Here is a 17,197-nt window from a genome sequence, read left to right as displayed (position 1 = left end):
AGCGAGCTCGCTGGGAGAGACCCTCCACGTCATCACGCGGATCAGGGTCTCAGCGAGAAGGGTCTCTATATGATGACTCAGAGGTGGGTGATCAGGAGTCTTGTCCTGACGCCGCACTCAATTTGGATACGCCAGATGGTGACGCCATGGTAAATGACCTTATAGCGGCCATCAATAGGCTGTTGGATATTTCTCCCCCAGCCCCTTCTGCAGAGGAGGCAGCTGCACAGCAGGAGAAATTCCATTTCCTGTATCCCAAGCGTAAATTGAGTACTTTTCTGGACCACTCTGACTTCAGAGAATCCATCCAGAAACACAATACTTATCCGGACAAGCGTTTTTCTAAACGCCTTAAGGATACACGTTATCCTTTTCCCCCTGACGTGGTCAAACGCTGGACCCAGTGTCCAAAAGTGGACCCTCCAATATCCAGGCTGGCAGCTAGATCCATAGTTGCAGTGGAAGATGGGGCTTCACTTAAAGATGCCAATGACAGACAGATGGACCTTTGGTTGAAATCTGTCTATGAAGCTATCGGCGCGTCGTTTGCTCCAGCATTCGCCGCCGTGTGGGCGCTCCAAGCTATTTCAGCTGGTCTGGCACAGGTGGACTCTCTCATACGTCCAGCAGTGCCGCAAGTGGCGTCCCTAACTACACAAATGTCTGCGTTTGCGACCTACGCTATCAATGCGGTACTGGACTCTACGAGCCGTACCTCAATGGCATCCGCCAACTCTGTAGTTTTGCGCAGAGCCTTGTGGTTAAAAGAATGGAAAGCAGATTCTGCTTCTAAAAAATGTTTAACCAGCTTGCCATTATCTGGAGACAGACTGTTTGGTGAGCAATTGGCGGAAATCATTAAACAGTCCAAAGGTAAGGACTCCTCCTTACCCCAGCCCAGATCAAGCAAACCTCCACAGAAGAAGTGGCAGTCAAAGTTTCGGTCCTTTCGAGGCTCGGGCAAGCCCCAATTCTCCTCGTCCAAAGGGACTCAGAAAGAGCAAAGAAGCTCTGATTCCTGGCGGGCTCACTCACGCCCCAAGAAAGCAACCGGAGGTACCGCTTCCAAGGCGGCTGCCTCATGACTTTTGGCCGCCTCCCTCCGCATCCTCGGTCGGTGGCAGGCTCTCCCGCTTTTGCGACATTTGGCTGCCACAGGTCAAAGACCGGTGGGTAACAGACATTTTGTCTCACGGGTACAGGATAGAGTTCAGTTCTCGTCCTCCGCCTCGGTTCTTCAGAACTTCCCCACATCCCGACCGAGCAGATGCCCTTCTGCAGGCGGTGAATTCTCTAAGAGCAGAAGGAGTGGTGGTCCCTGTTCCTCTTCAGGAACGAGGTCAAGGTTTTTACTCCAATCTCTTTGTGGTGCCAAAAAAGGACGGCTCATTCCGTCCTGTTCTGGACCTAAAACTGCTCAACAAGCATGTGAACGCCAGGCGGTTCCGGATGGAATCCCTCCGCTCAGTCATTGCCTCAATGTCTCAAGGAGATTTCCTAGCATCAATAGACATCAAAGATGCTTATCTCCACGTGCCGATTGCTACAGAGCACCAACGCTTTCTACGCTTCGTGATAGGAGACGACCATCTTCAGTTCGTAGCTCTGCCATTTGGTCTGGCGACAGCCCCACGGGTGTTCACCAAGATCATGGCGGCAGTGGTAGCAGTCTTGCACTCTCAGGGACACTCTGTGATCCCTTACTTGGACGATCTACTGGTCAAGGCACCCTCTCAAGAGGCATGCCAACTCAGCTTGACTGTTGCACTGGAGACTCTCCAGACGTTCGGGTGGATCATCAACTTCTCAAAGTCAAATCTGTCACCGACCCAATCACTAACGTATCTTGGCATGGAGTTTCATACTCTCTCAGCGATAGTGAAGCTTCCGCTGGACAAGCAGCGGTCTCTACAGACTGGGGTGCAGGCTCTCCTTCAAAGTCAGTCGCACTCCTTAAGACGCCTCATGCACTTCCTCGGGAAGATGGTGGCGGCAATAGAGGCGGTTCCGTTTGCGCAGTTTCATCTGCGCCCACTTCAATGGGACATTCTCCGCCAATGGGACGGGAAGTCAACATCCCTGGACAAAAAAGTCTCCCTTTCCCAGACGGCCAAGGACTCTCTGCAGTGGTGGCTTCTTCCCACCTCATTATCACAGGGAAGATCCTTCCTACCACCGTCTTGGGCGGTGGTCACGACAGACGCGAGTCTGTCAGGGTGGGGAGCAGTTTTTCTCCACCACAGGGCTCAGGGTACGTGGACTCAGCAGGAGTCCACCCTTCAGATCAATGTTCTGGAAATCAGAGCAGTGTATCTTGCCCTACTAGCCTTCCAGCAGTGGCTGGAAGGAAGGCAGATCCAAATTCAGTCGGACAACTCCACAGCGGTGGCATACATCAACCACCAAGGGGGGACACGCAGTCGGCAAGCCTTCCAGGAAGTCCGGCGGATTCTGATGTGGGTGGAAGCCACGGCCTCCACCATATCCGCAGTTCACATCCCCGGCGTAGAAAACTGGGAAGCAGACTTCCTCAGTCGCCAGGGCATGGACGCAGGGGAATGGTCCCTTCACCCAGACGTGTTTCAGGAAATCTGTCGCCGATGGGGAAGGCCGGACGTCGACCTAATGGCGTCCCGGCACAACAACAAGGTCCCAGCCTTCATGGCACGGTCTCGCGATCAAAGAGCGCTGGCGGCAGATGCCCTAGTGCAAGATTGGTCGCAGTTCCGGCTCCCTTATGTGTTTCCACCTCTGGCACTCTTGCCCAGAGTGCTACGCAAGATCAGATCCGATTGCAGCCGCGTCATACTCGTCGCCCCAGACTGGCCGAGGAGGGCGTGGTATCCGGATCTGTGGCAGCTCACGGTCGGCCAACCGTGGGCACTACCAGACCGACCAGACTTACTGTCCCAAGGGCCGGTTTTCCATCGGAATTCTGCGGCCCTGAACCTGACTGTGTGGCCATTGAGTCCTGGATCCTAGCGTCTTCAGGATTATCCCAAGGGGTCGTTGCCACCATGAGACAGGCTAGGAAGCACACGTCCGCTAAGATCTACCACAGAACGTGGAGGATATTCTTATCCTGGTGCTCTGCTCAGGGAGTGTCTCCCTGGCCATTTGCATTGCCTACCTTTCTTTCTTTCCTGCAATCTGGGTTAGAAAAAGGTTTGTCGCTCGGCTCCCTTAAAGGTCAGGTCTCGGCGCTATCCGTTTTTTTTTCAGAGGCGTTTGGCACGCCTTCCTAAGGTGCGCACGTTCCTACAGGGGGTTTGCCATATCGTACCCCCGTACAAGCGGCCGTTAGATCCATGGGATCTGAACAGGGTACTAGTTGCCCTCCAGAAGCCGCCCTTCGAGCCTCTGAGGGAGGTTTCACTTTCTAGACTATCACAGAAAGTGGCTTTTCTGGTAGCGATCACATCTCTTCGGAGAGTGTCTGAGCTGGCAGCACTGTCATCCAAGGCTCCCTTCCTGGTCTTCCACCAGGACAAGGTAGTGCTGCGCCCCATTCAGGAGTTTCTCCCGAAGGTGGTATCCTCTTTTCATCTGAATCAGGATATCTCCTTGCCTTCCTTTTGTCCTCATGCAGTTCATCAGTATGAGACGGATTTACATTTGTTAGATCTGGTGAGAGCACTCAGAATCTACATTTCCCGCACGGCGCCCTTGCGCCGTTCGGATGCACTCTTTGTCCTTATCGCTGGTAAGCGCAAAGGGTCGCAGGCTTCTAAGGCCACCCTGGCTCGATGGATCAAAGAACCAATTCTTGAAGCCTACCGTTCTGCTGGGCTTCCGGTTCCATCAGGGCTGAAGGCCCATTCTACCAGAGCCGTGGGTGCGTCCTGGGCATTGCGACACCAGGCTACGGCTCAACAGGTGTGCCAGGCAGCTACCTGGTCGAGTCTGCACACTTTCACCAAACATTATCAGGTGCATACCTATGCTTCGGCGGACGCCAGCCTAGGTAGAAGAGTCCTGCAGGCGGCAGTTGCCTCCCTATAGGGGAGGGCTGTCTTGCAGCTCTAACATGAGGTATTCTTTACCCACCCAGGGACAGCTTTTGGACGTCCCAATCGTCTGGGTCTCCCAATGGAGCGCCGAAGAAGGGAATTTTGTTACTTACCGTAAATTCCTTTTCTTCTAGCTCCTATTGGGAGACCCAGCACCCGCCCTGTTGTCCTTCGGGATTTTTGGTTGTTTTTCGGGTACACATGTTGTTCATGTTGAACGGTTTTCAGTTCTCCGACGTTACTTCGGAGTGAATTTGTTTAAACCAGTTATTGGCTTTCCTCCTTCTTGCTTTTGCACTAAAACTGGTGAGCCAGTGATCCCACTGGGGGTGTATAGCCAGAAGGGGAGGGGCCTTACACTTTTTAGTGTAATTGCTTTGTGTGGCCTCCGGAGGCAGTGCTATACACCCAATCGTCTGGGTCTCCCAATAGGAGCTAGAAGAAAAGGAATTTACGGTAAGTAACAAAATTCCCTTCTTTGCTCCTACAGCAAAGCATGCTCGTAAACAGTTACAAATTTACAGCAAGCTCTGCTCGTTAAGCGAAATACTCGCTAACTGGGTTACTCGTTAAGCGGGGTTCCACTGTATAGACAAAGTAACACAAGTCACTGGTTAGGCTGCTTTCACACATCCGGTTTTTCCTGTACGGCACAATCCGACGCTTTTGCAGAAAAAACGAATACACAACTTTTTTTTTTTTTTTTTGCCGCCGGTTGCGGTTTTTTTTTTTTTTTGCATAGACTTACATTAGTGCCGTATTGTGCCGCATGGGCTTGCGTTCCGTCCGTTTTTTGCCGCATGCAGCAGATTTAGCCGATGCGGCGACCGGATGGAACGTTGCCTGGCACATTTTTTTTCGTCTGGAAAAAACCCCGCATCCGGCTGATGCGGCACGATTTGCAATGCATGTCTATGGCCGCCGCATGTGGTGTTTTTGTTTTTGTTTTTGTTTTTTTTTTTTATTTTTTTTTTCACTGCGCATGCTCAGTAGCCTGCCGCAAGCGGCAAAAACTGGATGGGCCGCATGTGAAAAAGTTATGCAAAGGACGCGGTATTGTCGCTGCATCCGTTGCATAGGTTTTAGAGCCGGATTGGCCGGCTCTGCTAAAACCGGAGGTGTGAAAGCAGCCTTAGAACGCGCGCTTCGGGCAGCAGCCGAAGCGCTGCACTCTAAGACGCCACGTGCACACGGCCCCTGCACAGTCTCCATAGATTATGCAGGGGACGCAGGCAGTTACGCTGCGCTACAAAGCGCAGTGTAACTGCATGTAATTACGCAACGTGCGCACATAGCCTTACAGGGGTGAGGGCCCTGCTCAGTGTGAGGAAATGGGGGGGACACAATAGGTAGTAAGTGCTTCTCTGTACAGTCCGGCCACCATAATGGGGATCTGCTGAAAGTCTGCGTCCTAGAAGTCAGGACCACTTGCAGGAACCTTCAAGATAACATAGTATGAAGTTTTGAAAGGATGGACGTGTTGTCACATCAGCCTTGGTTTAGGAGGGACTTTACTGCAAACAGAAACCTGCCGTCATGCTGGGGCGGCCCCTCCCCCCTCCGCTGCCGCCTGCATGTGAACATTGCGGTTCTGTGCCGTATCTGCCGCTGAGCGCTGTCGCACTTCCACTCTCCACCGCTAGGTGGCAGGCTGCGGCCGTGTTTTGCTCGTGCTGTGTAGCCGCGTGCTGTTACGTGCGGCTCCGTGGTGTATTCCGTGCTGTACACAGCGCTGTACTTGTATACTGGGCAGTGACCGTACACGGCGGTATATACGGTGCTGTACACTACACATAGCCGTGCTTCTCTATACGGTGCTGTACACATAGCCGCGCTTCTCCCTGTACTCTGGCTGTCAGTGTGAGACCACGTGATAACGTGCACGTTGTGTGGCGTTGCTGGGGACTTTCCCTCCTTCCCGCCACAGTAGAAGCATTTTCCTCAATCTGAGAGGCCGCAGTCAGTGAGGAGAGCGGCAGCCACCGCCGTCCGGTACCCGTCCGCGCTCAGCACACGTTACCCGGAGCTCCCGCTGCCTGCTCGTGCTGTACATGCGGCCAGGCGGGTGGCGCCGGTTACAACATGGTGTCGCTTCGGGCAGGTGAGGCGCCATTTTAGCCTTGTGAATAGGCGCAGTGGGGGCGGGGAGCGGCGCGTGAGATGGCAGCTAGAGGCGGAGACCCGCGTGTAATGGCAGTCTGACCGCGTGCACGGAGCACGTGGGAGCTTAACTCATGGTGTGCCGGCCCGGGCTGTGCTGGAGCCGCGCAGCGCAGCTGCCTCCTCCGGCCCCAGGACGCCTCTGACTGCCGGGACCTGTGACTGTAACCTCTTGTCACTTCCAGGCGATGGAGCATGCGGATGGTATGGAGCTGGACGGCAGAAGGATTCGTGTGGACTACTCCATCACTAAGCGAGCACACACTCCAACTCCAGGCATCTACATGGGCAGACCCACCCAGTAAGTGTCCTACATCACTGCATGCAGGGCAGCCCCCCTAGTAATGTCCTACATCACTACATACAGGGCAGCCCCCCTTAGTAATGTCCTACATCACTGCATGCAGGGCAGCCCCCCTAGTAATGTCCTACATCACTGCATACAGGGCAGCCCCCCTAGTAATGTCCTACATCACTGCATACAGGACAGCCCCCCCAGTAATGTCCTACATCAGTGCATACAGGGCAGCCCCCCTAGTAATATCCTACATCACTACATACAGGGCAGCCCCCCTAGTAATGTCCTACATCACTTCATACAGGGCAGCCCCCCCTAGTAATGTCCTACATCACTGCATACAGGGCAGCCCCCCTAGTAATGTCCTACATCACTGCATACAGGGCAGCCCCCCTAGTAATGTCCTACATCACTACATACAGGGCAGCCCCCCTAGTAATGTCCTACATCACTACATACAGGGCAGCCCCCCTAGTAATGTCCTACATCACTGCATACAGGGCAGCCCCCTAGTAATGTCCTACATCACTGCATACAGGGCAGCCCCCTAGTAATGTCCTACATCAGTGCATTCAGGGCAGCCCCCCCCCCCCCCCCTTAGTAATGTCCTACATCACTGCATACAGGACAGCCCCCCCTAGTAATGTCCTACATCACTACTTACAGGGCAGCCCCCCCCCCCCCCCCCCCCAGTAATATACTATATCACTACTTACAGGGCAGCCCCCCCACCCCCTAGTAATATCCTATATCACTACATACAGGGCAGAACCCGCCCCAGTAAATGTCCTACATCACTACATATTAGATTGTGTTATTTATTTTCCCCAGTGGAGGAGGAGGCAGTGTTGGCAGACGCCGAGATTACTCTGATCGAGGGAGTGATCGAGGAAATGATCGGGGAAATGATCGAGGTTATGATAGATATGAAGACTATGAGGACAAATACAGGTATGTGGAGTGCTTCGCTCTTGCTATACTCCTTATTGTGTTTTTTGTGTATTTTTTTTTATTTTTTGTTTGTTTTTTCCAATGCTGTCTGTAGTATATCTATCTGAGCAACTAGACACTGTGTGGCCAATACATGAAGACTGGCATTGTTCACTTTGGTTTTGATGAGATGTGCTGGAGTCAGCCACTGTTGATCCATGGAGATGCATACCCCGAATCTTGAGCGCCGCACTGGTGATTTACCTCTGAGCAGCTCGCCACAAAGCCTACTCCAGTCTCTGCAGAAAAGACTTGTACTGTAGCGAGCGCCACCCCTAATAATGAGCTTGAATGGCTTCTGCCGTGCCCAAGTTCTGCCTAGTTTTTAAGAGCTCTGTGAAAATGGCATGAGAATACCGAAGGATGCATAATTTATTTTATTTTTAACCCCTTCACGACCGCGGGCAGTAAAATTACGTCCTATTTTAACGTGACTTAACGACCAGGGACGTAATTTTACTGCTTAAACTTCATTTGATTGCCGTGGCCATAGCAACGGCTTTCAAATGATGTCCCCTGCTGTTTCTTACAGCAGGGGGACCTTTGCTTGACCCCAGGGGGGGCGGCATCGCCACCCCCTATCGACGATCGATGTGATTGGCTGTTCAAATATGAACCGCCAACCACATCGATCGCACTAATTTCGGCAAAAATAATGCCCGAATTAGTGCGATCCTATGAGATCCAGCTATGAGATGCCGCAGCTGCTGCAGCATATCATAGGTGGACCTCAAACATGTCGCCCCCAGCCCCTGCAGCACTGATTGGAGCGATTGCGCGTCATAGCACGATCGCTCCAATCAGTGTGCAGTGGGGCGGTCTGATCTGCCGGTGGCCACCCTCCCCAGGCCTGTGCTGGCCTGCGAGCCCTCCCCCAACATGTCTGCAGCGTACTTGTGGTACCACGCCACCGCTGCTGCTGCCGCCGTAGCTGAGGTCACCGCTGCTGCTGCACGTGAGTACTGTGCTCACTTTGCAGCCAGCCCGTGCGCGCTCCCGTGGTGCCCCTGCGCGCTGCCGTGCCCCCCCCCCCCCCCCCCCCCCCCGCGATCTGCTCCCCCCGCGATCTGACTGCCTCCCCCATTATCTCTGTTCTGCTTCTGCAGCTCCCTCTCCGGTCTCCCCCTCTGCTCTCACCCCCCCCCCTCCCCCTCTGCTCTCCCCCGACGTCCTCTTACCTGTCTTCACCGGCCTGATCACATCTGCGTCCATCGCTGGGTCCTTCCTGGGCATTCTGCTGATCTGCCTGCTGCTCCTGTAAAGCTTTCCATCTCTCTGCCATCTGTTCCTCTGCAGCTCTTCTGGTCAGTGATCCTCCTGCTAGTCCTCTGGGTACTGTGAGTATAACTTTTTTTTTTTTTTTTTTCCGTATCCCCTGTCCATTTTTACACCTCATCCGTCCGTGCGTCCCGCCGAGCGCTGATCAGGGATGCAGATAACTGATCGGCATCCCTGCTCAATTTTTGGCGTGACTTTTTTCCGTATTCACGACGCTTTTTGTATCACATCCGTCCGTGCGTCCCGCCGAGCGCTGATTAGGGATGCAGATAACTGATCGGCATCCCTGCTCAATTTTTGGCGTGACTTTTTTCCGTATTCACGACGCTTTTTGTATCACATCCGTCCGTGCGTCCCGCCGAGCGCTGATTAGGGATGCAGATAACTGATCGGCATCCCTGCTCAATTTTTGGCGTGACTTTTTTCCGTATTTGCGACGCTTTTTGTATCGCATCCGTCCGTGCATCCCACCAAGCGCTGATCAGGGATGCACATAACGTATCTGCATCCATGGTCAATTTTTGGCGTGACTCTTTTTTTTTTACGTATCCCCGACGCTTTTTTTTTTATCGCATCCGACCGTGCGTCCTGCAGCGGCCGATCAGTGCACTGCGTCTGTGCGTTTGAAAAGTCAAATGGCGCTCCTCTTCTGAGCCCCGCCATGCGCTCAAACAATTACTTTCCACCACATATGAGGTATCTGCGTACTCAGGAGAAAATGCACAATACATTTCTTCGTCGCTCCATTGGGAGACCCAGACAATTGGGTGTATAGCTACTGCCTCCGGAGGCCACACAAAGCATTACACTAAAAAGTGTAAGGCCCCTCCCCTTCTGGCTATACACCCCCAGTGGGATCACTGGCTCACCAGTTTTCGGCTTTGTGCGAAGGAGGTCAGACATCCACGCATAGCTCCACTGTTTAGTCAGCAGTAGCTGCTGACTATATCGGATGGAAGAAAAGAGGGCCCATATGGGGCCCCCAGCATGCTCCCTTCTCACCCCACTGGTGGTTTGTAAGGTTGAGGTACCTATTGCTGGTACGGCGGCTGGAGCCCACATGCTGTTTTCCTTCCCCATCCCCCTGAGGGGCTCTGAGGAAGTGGGATCTCACCGGCCCCAAAGCCCTGAGGCCAGGCTCCATCCACAGACCCATTGAACCTGCTGGATGTGGAGCGGGAGTGCCGTTCAGGGACATGGCCCTGCACCATTCAGGTACTCTGTGTCCCCGTACACACGGGCACAGCACACTCCAGACTTGCTGGGTGTGCTAGTGCGCCGGGGACAGTAAAGGGTTACAGTCACTGCAGCCTAGCTGAGTGACTTTATTTATTGGGAACTACCGCGCCGGACGCTCCGGGAGCGGCGGCGCGGCTGGGACTTGTAGTGCGCCGGGGACTTAGCGCCGACCGCGCTTTTACGGCGGCGGCGCTTATAAATCCAGTCCCCGGCTTTTGCGGCCTAGCTCCGCTTCGTTCCCGCCCCCCACCCTGTCAATCAGGGTAGGGGAGAGACGCTGTACAATCAGCCCTCTCACTGGACACTGTGGGACGCCGGTTCCCCGCTCTGACTAGGGGCACGCCCACGGCCCGCCCCTACTCACACGAGCTGGAGAAGGACGCCGGCAGCCATTCCTGCAGTCCGAGCTGAGAGAACGGACTCTGGGCAACCAGGCACAGGACTAGGGCGACCACACACCCGCTTATAGGCGGGCGGTAAGCGGCACCTGAAGTGCTGACACTAAATACCGCAGTTTGTCCATTTGTATTTTATGCTTACACTGCATAGGTCGCTATTTTTGGCTATATGCCCTCTTAGATGGCGACACATCAGCAGCAGGAAAGCATGGGTGCTAAAGCACAGGCTTTCTATGCTGCTTGTATTGCACGTACTGAGGTGTTCATGTGTATTTATGCTTGGGCAGTGGTAGCAGTCTTGCACTCACAGGGACACTCTGTGATCCCTTACTTGGACGATCTACTTGTCAAGGCACCCTCTCAAGAGGCATGCCAACTCTCAGCCTGAATGTTGCGCTGGAGACTCTCCAGACGTTCGGGTGGATCATCAACTTCTCAAAGGCAAACCTGTCACGACCCAATCACTAACGTATCTTGGCATGGAGTTTCATACCCTCTCAGCGGTAGTGAAGCTTCCGCTGGACAAGCAGCGGTCACTACAGACTGGGGTGCAGACTCTCCTTCAAGGTCAGTCGCACTCCTTAAGACGCCTCATGCACTTCCTCGGGAAGATGGTGGCGGCAATGGAGGCGGTTCCGTTTGCGCAGTTTCATCTGCGTCCACTTCAATGGGACATTCTCCGCCAATGGGACGGGAAGTCAACATCCCTGAACAGGAAAGTATCCCTTTCACAGATGGCAAGGACTCTCTGCAAGGGTGGCTTCTTCCCACCTCATTATCACAGGGAAGATCCTTCCTACCACCGTCTTGGGCGGTGGTCACGACAGACGCGAGTCTGTCAGGGTGGGGAGCGGTTTTTTCTCCACCACAGGGCTCAGGGTACGTGGACTCAGCAGGAGTCCACCCTTCAGATCAATGTTCTGGTAATCAGAGCAGTGTATCTTGCCCTACTAGCCTTCCAGCAGTGGCTGGAAAGAAAGCAGATCCGAATTCAGTCGGACAACTCCACAGCGGTGGCATACATCAATCACCAAGGAGGGACACGCAGTCGGCAAGCCTTCCAGGAAGTCCGGCGGATTCTGATGTGGGTGGAAGCCACGGCCTCCACCATATCCGCAGTTCACATCCCCGGCGTAGAAAACTGGGAAGCAGGCTTCCTCAGTCGCCAGGGCATGGACGCAGGGGAATGGTCCCTTCACCCGGACGTGTTTCAGGAAATCTGTCGCCGCTGGGGAAGGCCGGACGTCGACCTAATGGCGTCCCGGCACAACAACAAGGTCCCAACCTTCATGGCACGGTCTCGCGATCAAAGAGCGCTGGCGGCAGACGCCCTAGTGCAAGATTGGTCGCAGTTCCGGCTCCCTTATGTGTTTCCACCTCTGGCACTCTTGCCCAGAGTGCTACGCAAGATCAGATCCGATTGCAGCCGCGTCATACTCGTCGCCCCAGACTGGCCGAGGAGGGCGTGGTATCCGGATCTGTGGCAGCTCACGGTCGGCCAACCGTGGGCACTACCAGAACGACCAGACTTACTGTCCCAAGGGCCGTTTTTCCATCGGAATTCTGCGGCCCTGAACCTGACTGTGTGGCCATTGAGTCCTGGATCCTAGCGTCTTCAGGATTATTCCACGGGGTCGTTGCCACCATGAGACAGGCTAGGAAGCCCACGTCCGCTAAGAACCACAGAACGGGGAGGATATTCTTATCCTGGTTCTCTGCTCAGGGAGTGTCTCCCTGGCCATTTGCATTGCCTACCTTTCTTTCTTTCCTGCAATCTGGGTTAGAAATAGGTTTGGCGCTCGGCTCCCTTAAAGGTCAGGTATCGGCGTTATCCGTCTTTTTTCAGAGGCGTTTGGCACGCCTTCCTAAGGTGCGCACGTTCCTACAGGGGGTTTGCCATATCGTTCCCCCGTACAAGCGGCCGTTAGATCCATGGGATCTGAACAGGGTACTAGTTGCCCTCCAGAAGCCGCCCTTCGAGCCTCTGAGGGAGGTTTCACTTTCTAGACTATCCCAGAAAGTGGCTTTTCTGGAAGCGATCACATCTCTTCGGAGAGTGTCTGAGCTGGCAGCGCTATCATCCAAGACTCCCTTCCTGGTCTTCCACCAGGACAAGGTAGTGCTGCGCCCCATTCAGGAGTTTCTCCCGAAGGTGGTATCCTCTTTTCATCTGAATCAGGATATCTCCTTGCCTTCGTTTTGTCCTCATGCAGTTCATCGGTATGAGAAGGATTTACATTTGTGAGATCTGGTGAGAGCACTCAGAATCTACATTTCCCGCACGGCGCCCTTGCGCCGTTCGGATGCACTCTTTGTCCTTGTCGCTGGTAAGCGCAAAGGGTCGCAGGCTTCTAAGGCCGCCCTGGCTCGATGGATCAAAGAACCAATTCTTGAAGCCTACCGTTCTGCTGGGCTTCCGGTTCCATCAGGGCTGAAGGCCCATTCAGCCAGAGCCGTGGGTGCGTCCTGGGCATTGCGACACCAGGCTACGCCTCAACAGGTGTGCCAGGCAGCTACCTGGTCGAGTCTGCACACTTTCACCAAACATTATCAGGTGCATACCTATGCTTCGGCAGACGCCAGCCTAGGTAGAAGAGTCCTGCAGGCGGCAGTTGCCTCCCCGTAGGGGAGGGCTGTCTTCGCAGCTCTAACATAAGGTATTTCTTTACCCACCCAGGGACAGCTTTTGGACGTCCCAATTGTCTGGGTCTCCCAATGGAGCGACGAAGAAGAAGGGAATTTTGTTACTTACCGTAAATTCCTTTTCTTCTAGCTCCTATTGGGAGACCCAGCACCCGCCCTGTTGTCCTTCGGGATTTTTGGGTTGTTTTTCGGGTACACATGTTGTTCATGTTGAACGGTTTTTCAGTTCTCCGATGTTACTCGGAGTGAATTTGTTTAAACCAGTTATTGGCTTTCCTCCTTCTTGCTTTTGCACTAAAACTGGTGAGCCAGTGATCCCACTGGGGGTGTATAGCCAGAAGGGGAGGGGCCTTACACTTTTTAGTGTAATGCTTTGTGTGGCCTCCGGAGGCAGTAGCTATACACCCAATTGTCTGGGTCTCCCAATAGGAGCTAGAAGAAAAGGAATTTACGGTAACAAAATTCCCTTCTTTATGGTGCATTTTTTTCCTGTTACCCTTGTGAAAAAAAAAGCTACCTAGTTGAAGCAACCGTTTTGTGGTAAAAAAAAAAAATTTTTTTCTTTTCACGGCTCAACGCTATAAACTTCTGTGAAGCCCCCAGGTGTTCAAAGTGCTCACCAAACATCTAGAAAAATTATTTGAGGGCTCTAGTTTCCAAAATGGTGTCACTTGTGGGGGAGCTCCATTGTTTAGGCACCTCAGAGGGTCTTCAAACCCGACATGGCGTCCGCTAACAGGTGCAGCTAATTTTGCACTCAAAAATTTAAATGGCGCTCCTTCCCTTCCGAGCTCTGCCGTGCGCCCAAACAATTGATTTTTACCACATATGGGGTATCAGCGTACTCAGGAGAACATGCACAATAAATTGTATTGTGTACTTTCTCTTTTCTCCCTTGTAAAAATGAAAATTTTATGGCTAAAGTAACATTTTTGTGTTTAAAAAGTAAAATTTTCATTTTTTCCTTCCACATTGCTTTGGTTCCTGTGAAGCACCTAAAGGGTTAATAAACTTATTGGATGTGGTTTTGAGCAGTGTTAGGGGTGTAGTTTTTAGAATGGGGTCACTTTTGGGTATTTTCTGTCACCTCGGCCTCTGTCACCTCAAATGTAATGTGGTCCCTAAAAAAAATTATTTTGTAAATTTTGTTGGAAAAATGAGAATTTGCGGATGACCCCTTCTAACTTCCTAACGGAAAAAAAATTTGTTTCGAAAATTGCGCTGATGTAAAGTACACAAGTGGGAAATGTTATTTAGTAACTATTTTGTGTGACATATCTCTCAGATTTATGGGCATAAATTTTCAAAGTTTGAAAATTGCGAAATTTTCAAAATTTTCGCCAAATTTCCTAAATTTTCACAAATAAACGCAAAAAATATCGGCCTAAATTTACCACTGACATGAAGTACAATATGTCACGAAAAAACAATCTCAGAATCGCCAGGATCCGTTGAAGCGATCCAGAGTTATAACCTGTCAAAGTGACACTGGTCAGAATTGCAAAAAGTGGCCCGGTCATTAGGGTGTTTTAGTGGCCGGGGGTGAAGGGGTTAATAGCTCCGCGTTGAGTTACGCCATAATTTTGCAACTTTTCAAAGCTTTTTACCCCAGAATTGTGGCATGAAAACTTTGAATTGTGCCCTTTTATATTTTTTAAGAATATTGACTTAGTAAAATGTTTGCTATTTGGGCATGCTGCTAAACAGAAGTTAAGCCCACATTTGTGTGAGACCATACTTATCTGCAGTGCAGTTGCTCTAAGATGTCAGTGAGGCGATTGAAGCTTTACTGCAGGCATCTTGCATGGTAAAATTGTGTATCTAATAGAATTGCTTCTCCACAGGCGACGATCACCATCACCTTACTACAATCGCTACAGATCCAGGTCAAGATCCCGGTCATACAGCCCAAGTAAGTACCAGAAATGTGTCAGTAGAGTGGGTATATTAGGAAACACAATCTAGTATGTACAACAGATCTTCTCCAGTCTTTGCTCTGTGCATAACCATGGAGTCAAGGTGCATTGTTCGTGTCATCAAGCAAATAAAAAAAAAAAAAACCAAACACACGTGACCAGAGACAAATCTTTAACCGGTTCACAACATATGACACTGCTTCTTTCCCTCCACATGACAGCTGATTTCATCAGGCGTCATGTGCCTTTTAACAACTACGGGTGTATGGGAGCTGTTAACCTGTTAAATATTGCTGGCAATCTCTGACAGCGGGATTTAACATGTGCCGGCAAGGAGGGCGTGATTCCCTGCACCCGTGCCGTGATCCCAGAGCGCCGATGAGTTGTCATGATAGCCAGGGGTCAGACATTCCTGCGAGCCGGCATTCACAGGGGATAGTGATTTGTGCTGTACAGAGCAATGCTGATGGCTTGCTTTGTATAGCAGAAGTGAACAATCGCAACTTTGAGTCTAGTAAATATAAGTAAAATTTAAATATGAGGGGGGTTCAAATCCGCCCCTCCTTTTTTTCTTTGTTTTATTTTCAATAAAGAAAAGAGAAAAAAAAAATCGTGTAGAAAAAAAAAAGTTGGTATCTGTGTCCAGAAATGTCTGACTGTTGGGTCAATTTTACCAGGTGGTGAACATGGTAAACAAAATTGTGGAATTGCACAATCTCTTTGCAATTTCACCGTATTGGGCCCCCTCACCCCCACATTCTCCAGTACATGATATGGTACAATGAATGTTGTCATTCAAAAGTAGAAATCATCCCACAAAAAAAAAAAAGCCCTCATACGGCTATATTGATGTAAAAATAATAAGTTAGGGCTCTTGGGGGGGAAAAAAGGAGAAAAAAACTAAAGCGCAAAAAATGGAACCTAGCCATGGTGTTAAAGGGTTGAGACAAGATTTTGTAATGTCTGAAAATCTTTTCCTGACTCCACAATACTGTACATTGGAAATGGAGGGAATATTTTACTATATGCCACAGACATAAGCTCCAGTGATAGGTGGTTATGTTTAACGTCTTTTTTTTTTTGTTTGTTTTTTTTTTCTCTTTTATAACCTTTCTAGGGCGTTACTGATACATGGAAGATGGAGAATGTTCAGTGTCTGCAGCATCAAGTTAACCCTTCCCTTTTTATTTAAGAGTTTAATACAATTTTTCAATTCAAAGTTTTCTGTTTTGTATTGTTCAGTGAAACTCAAACAAATGATATTGCTGCAGCTGTGTGGTGGGCAAATGGGCTTCAAAGCGATACCTAGTAGACTCAAGACCTGTGCAAATAGTTTCCCTTTATCCCTATATTAGGAGGACCCCCCCCTTTTTTTTTTTTTTTTTTTTTTTTTTTTTTTTTTTTCTTTTTTTAAATAAAGGAGATTACTTATTTTACTGTTCTGTTTGTAAGCGAACCATATTTTGTGATGGCGCAGCACGTTTAATAAAATTACAATGTTTGTCAGACTTGTTCTCATTATTCTATCTTTATTCATCAATTTGATCCTCGATGTTTAAACAAGAGTATAATGCCAACGTCAAAACCCTGCTTTCTTCGGCGCTCCATTGGGAGACCCAGACGATTGGGTGTATAGCTACTGCCTCCGGAGGCCACACAAAGCATTACACTAAAAAGTGTAAGGCCCCTCCCCTTCTGGCTATACACCCCCCCGTGGGATCACGGGCTGCTCAGTTTTCAAGCTTTGTGCGAAGGAGGTCAGACATCCACGCATAGCTCCACTCTTTAGTCAGCAGTAGCTGCTGACTATATCGGATGGAAGAAAAGAGGGCCCTTGCTAAAGGGCCCCCAGCATGCTCCCTTCTCACCCCACTCTTGTTGGCGGTGTTTGTAAAGGTTGAGGTACCCATTGCGGGTACGGAGGCTGGAGCCCACATGCTGTTTTCCTTCCCCATCCCCCTGAGGGCTCTGGTGAAGTGGGATCTTACCGGCCTCCAGGCTCTGAGGCCGGGCTCCATCCACAGACCCGGAGATCCTGCTGGATACGGAGCTGGGTACCGTCAGGGACAAGGCCCTGCAACATTCAGGTACTCGGTGTCCCCGTACAGACAGGCACAGACACACTCCAGCGTTGCTGGGTGTTCTAGTGCGCCGGGGACAGTAGCGCTGCGCGCTTGGGTTATACTCACTGCAGCTTAGCTGAGTGAGTTTATGTGTGGGGAACTACCGCGCCGGCCGCCCCCGGGGACTGCGGCGCGGCTGAGA

General features: G+C 51.2%; 1 protein-coding gene across 1 annotated transcript in view; it reads left to right on the top strand.

The window, feature by feature from the left end:
• Nucleotides 1–16,438, top strand: part of TRA2A (transformer 2 alpha homolog) — a 64,443-nt gene extending 48,005 nt beyond the window's left edge. The window contains exons 5-8 of the mRNA XM_075315363.1: nt 6,356–6,471; nt 7,300–7,419; nt 14,861–14,928; nt 16,050–16,438. Coding sequence (XP_075171478.1) covers nt 6,356–6,471; nt 7,300–7,419; nt 14,861–14,928; nt 16,050–16,060 — 315 coding nt within the window. The 3' untranslated portion in view covers nt 16,061–16,438. The remainder of the gene's footprint in view (nt 1–6,355; nt 6,472–7,299; nt 7,420–14,860; nt 14,929–16,049) is intronic.
• Nucleotides 16,439–17,197: the final 759 nt, after the last annotated feature.

The sequence above is a fragment of the Anomaloglossus baeobatrachus genome, chromosome 6 (assembly GCF_048569485.1).
Source record: "Anomaloglossus baeobatrachus isolate aAnoBae1 chromosome 6, aAnoBae1.hap1, whole genome shotgun sequence".
In the NCBI taxonomy this organism is placed as follows: Eukaryota; Metazoa; Chordata; class Amphibia; order Anura; family Aromobatidae; genus Anomaloglossus; species Anomaloglossus baeobatrachus.
The sequence above is the reverse complement of the archived record's forward strand: the minus strand, read 5'-3'. Positions and strand labels throughout refer to the sequence as shown.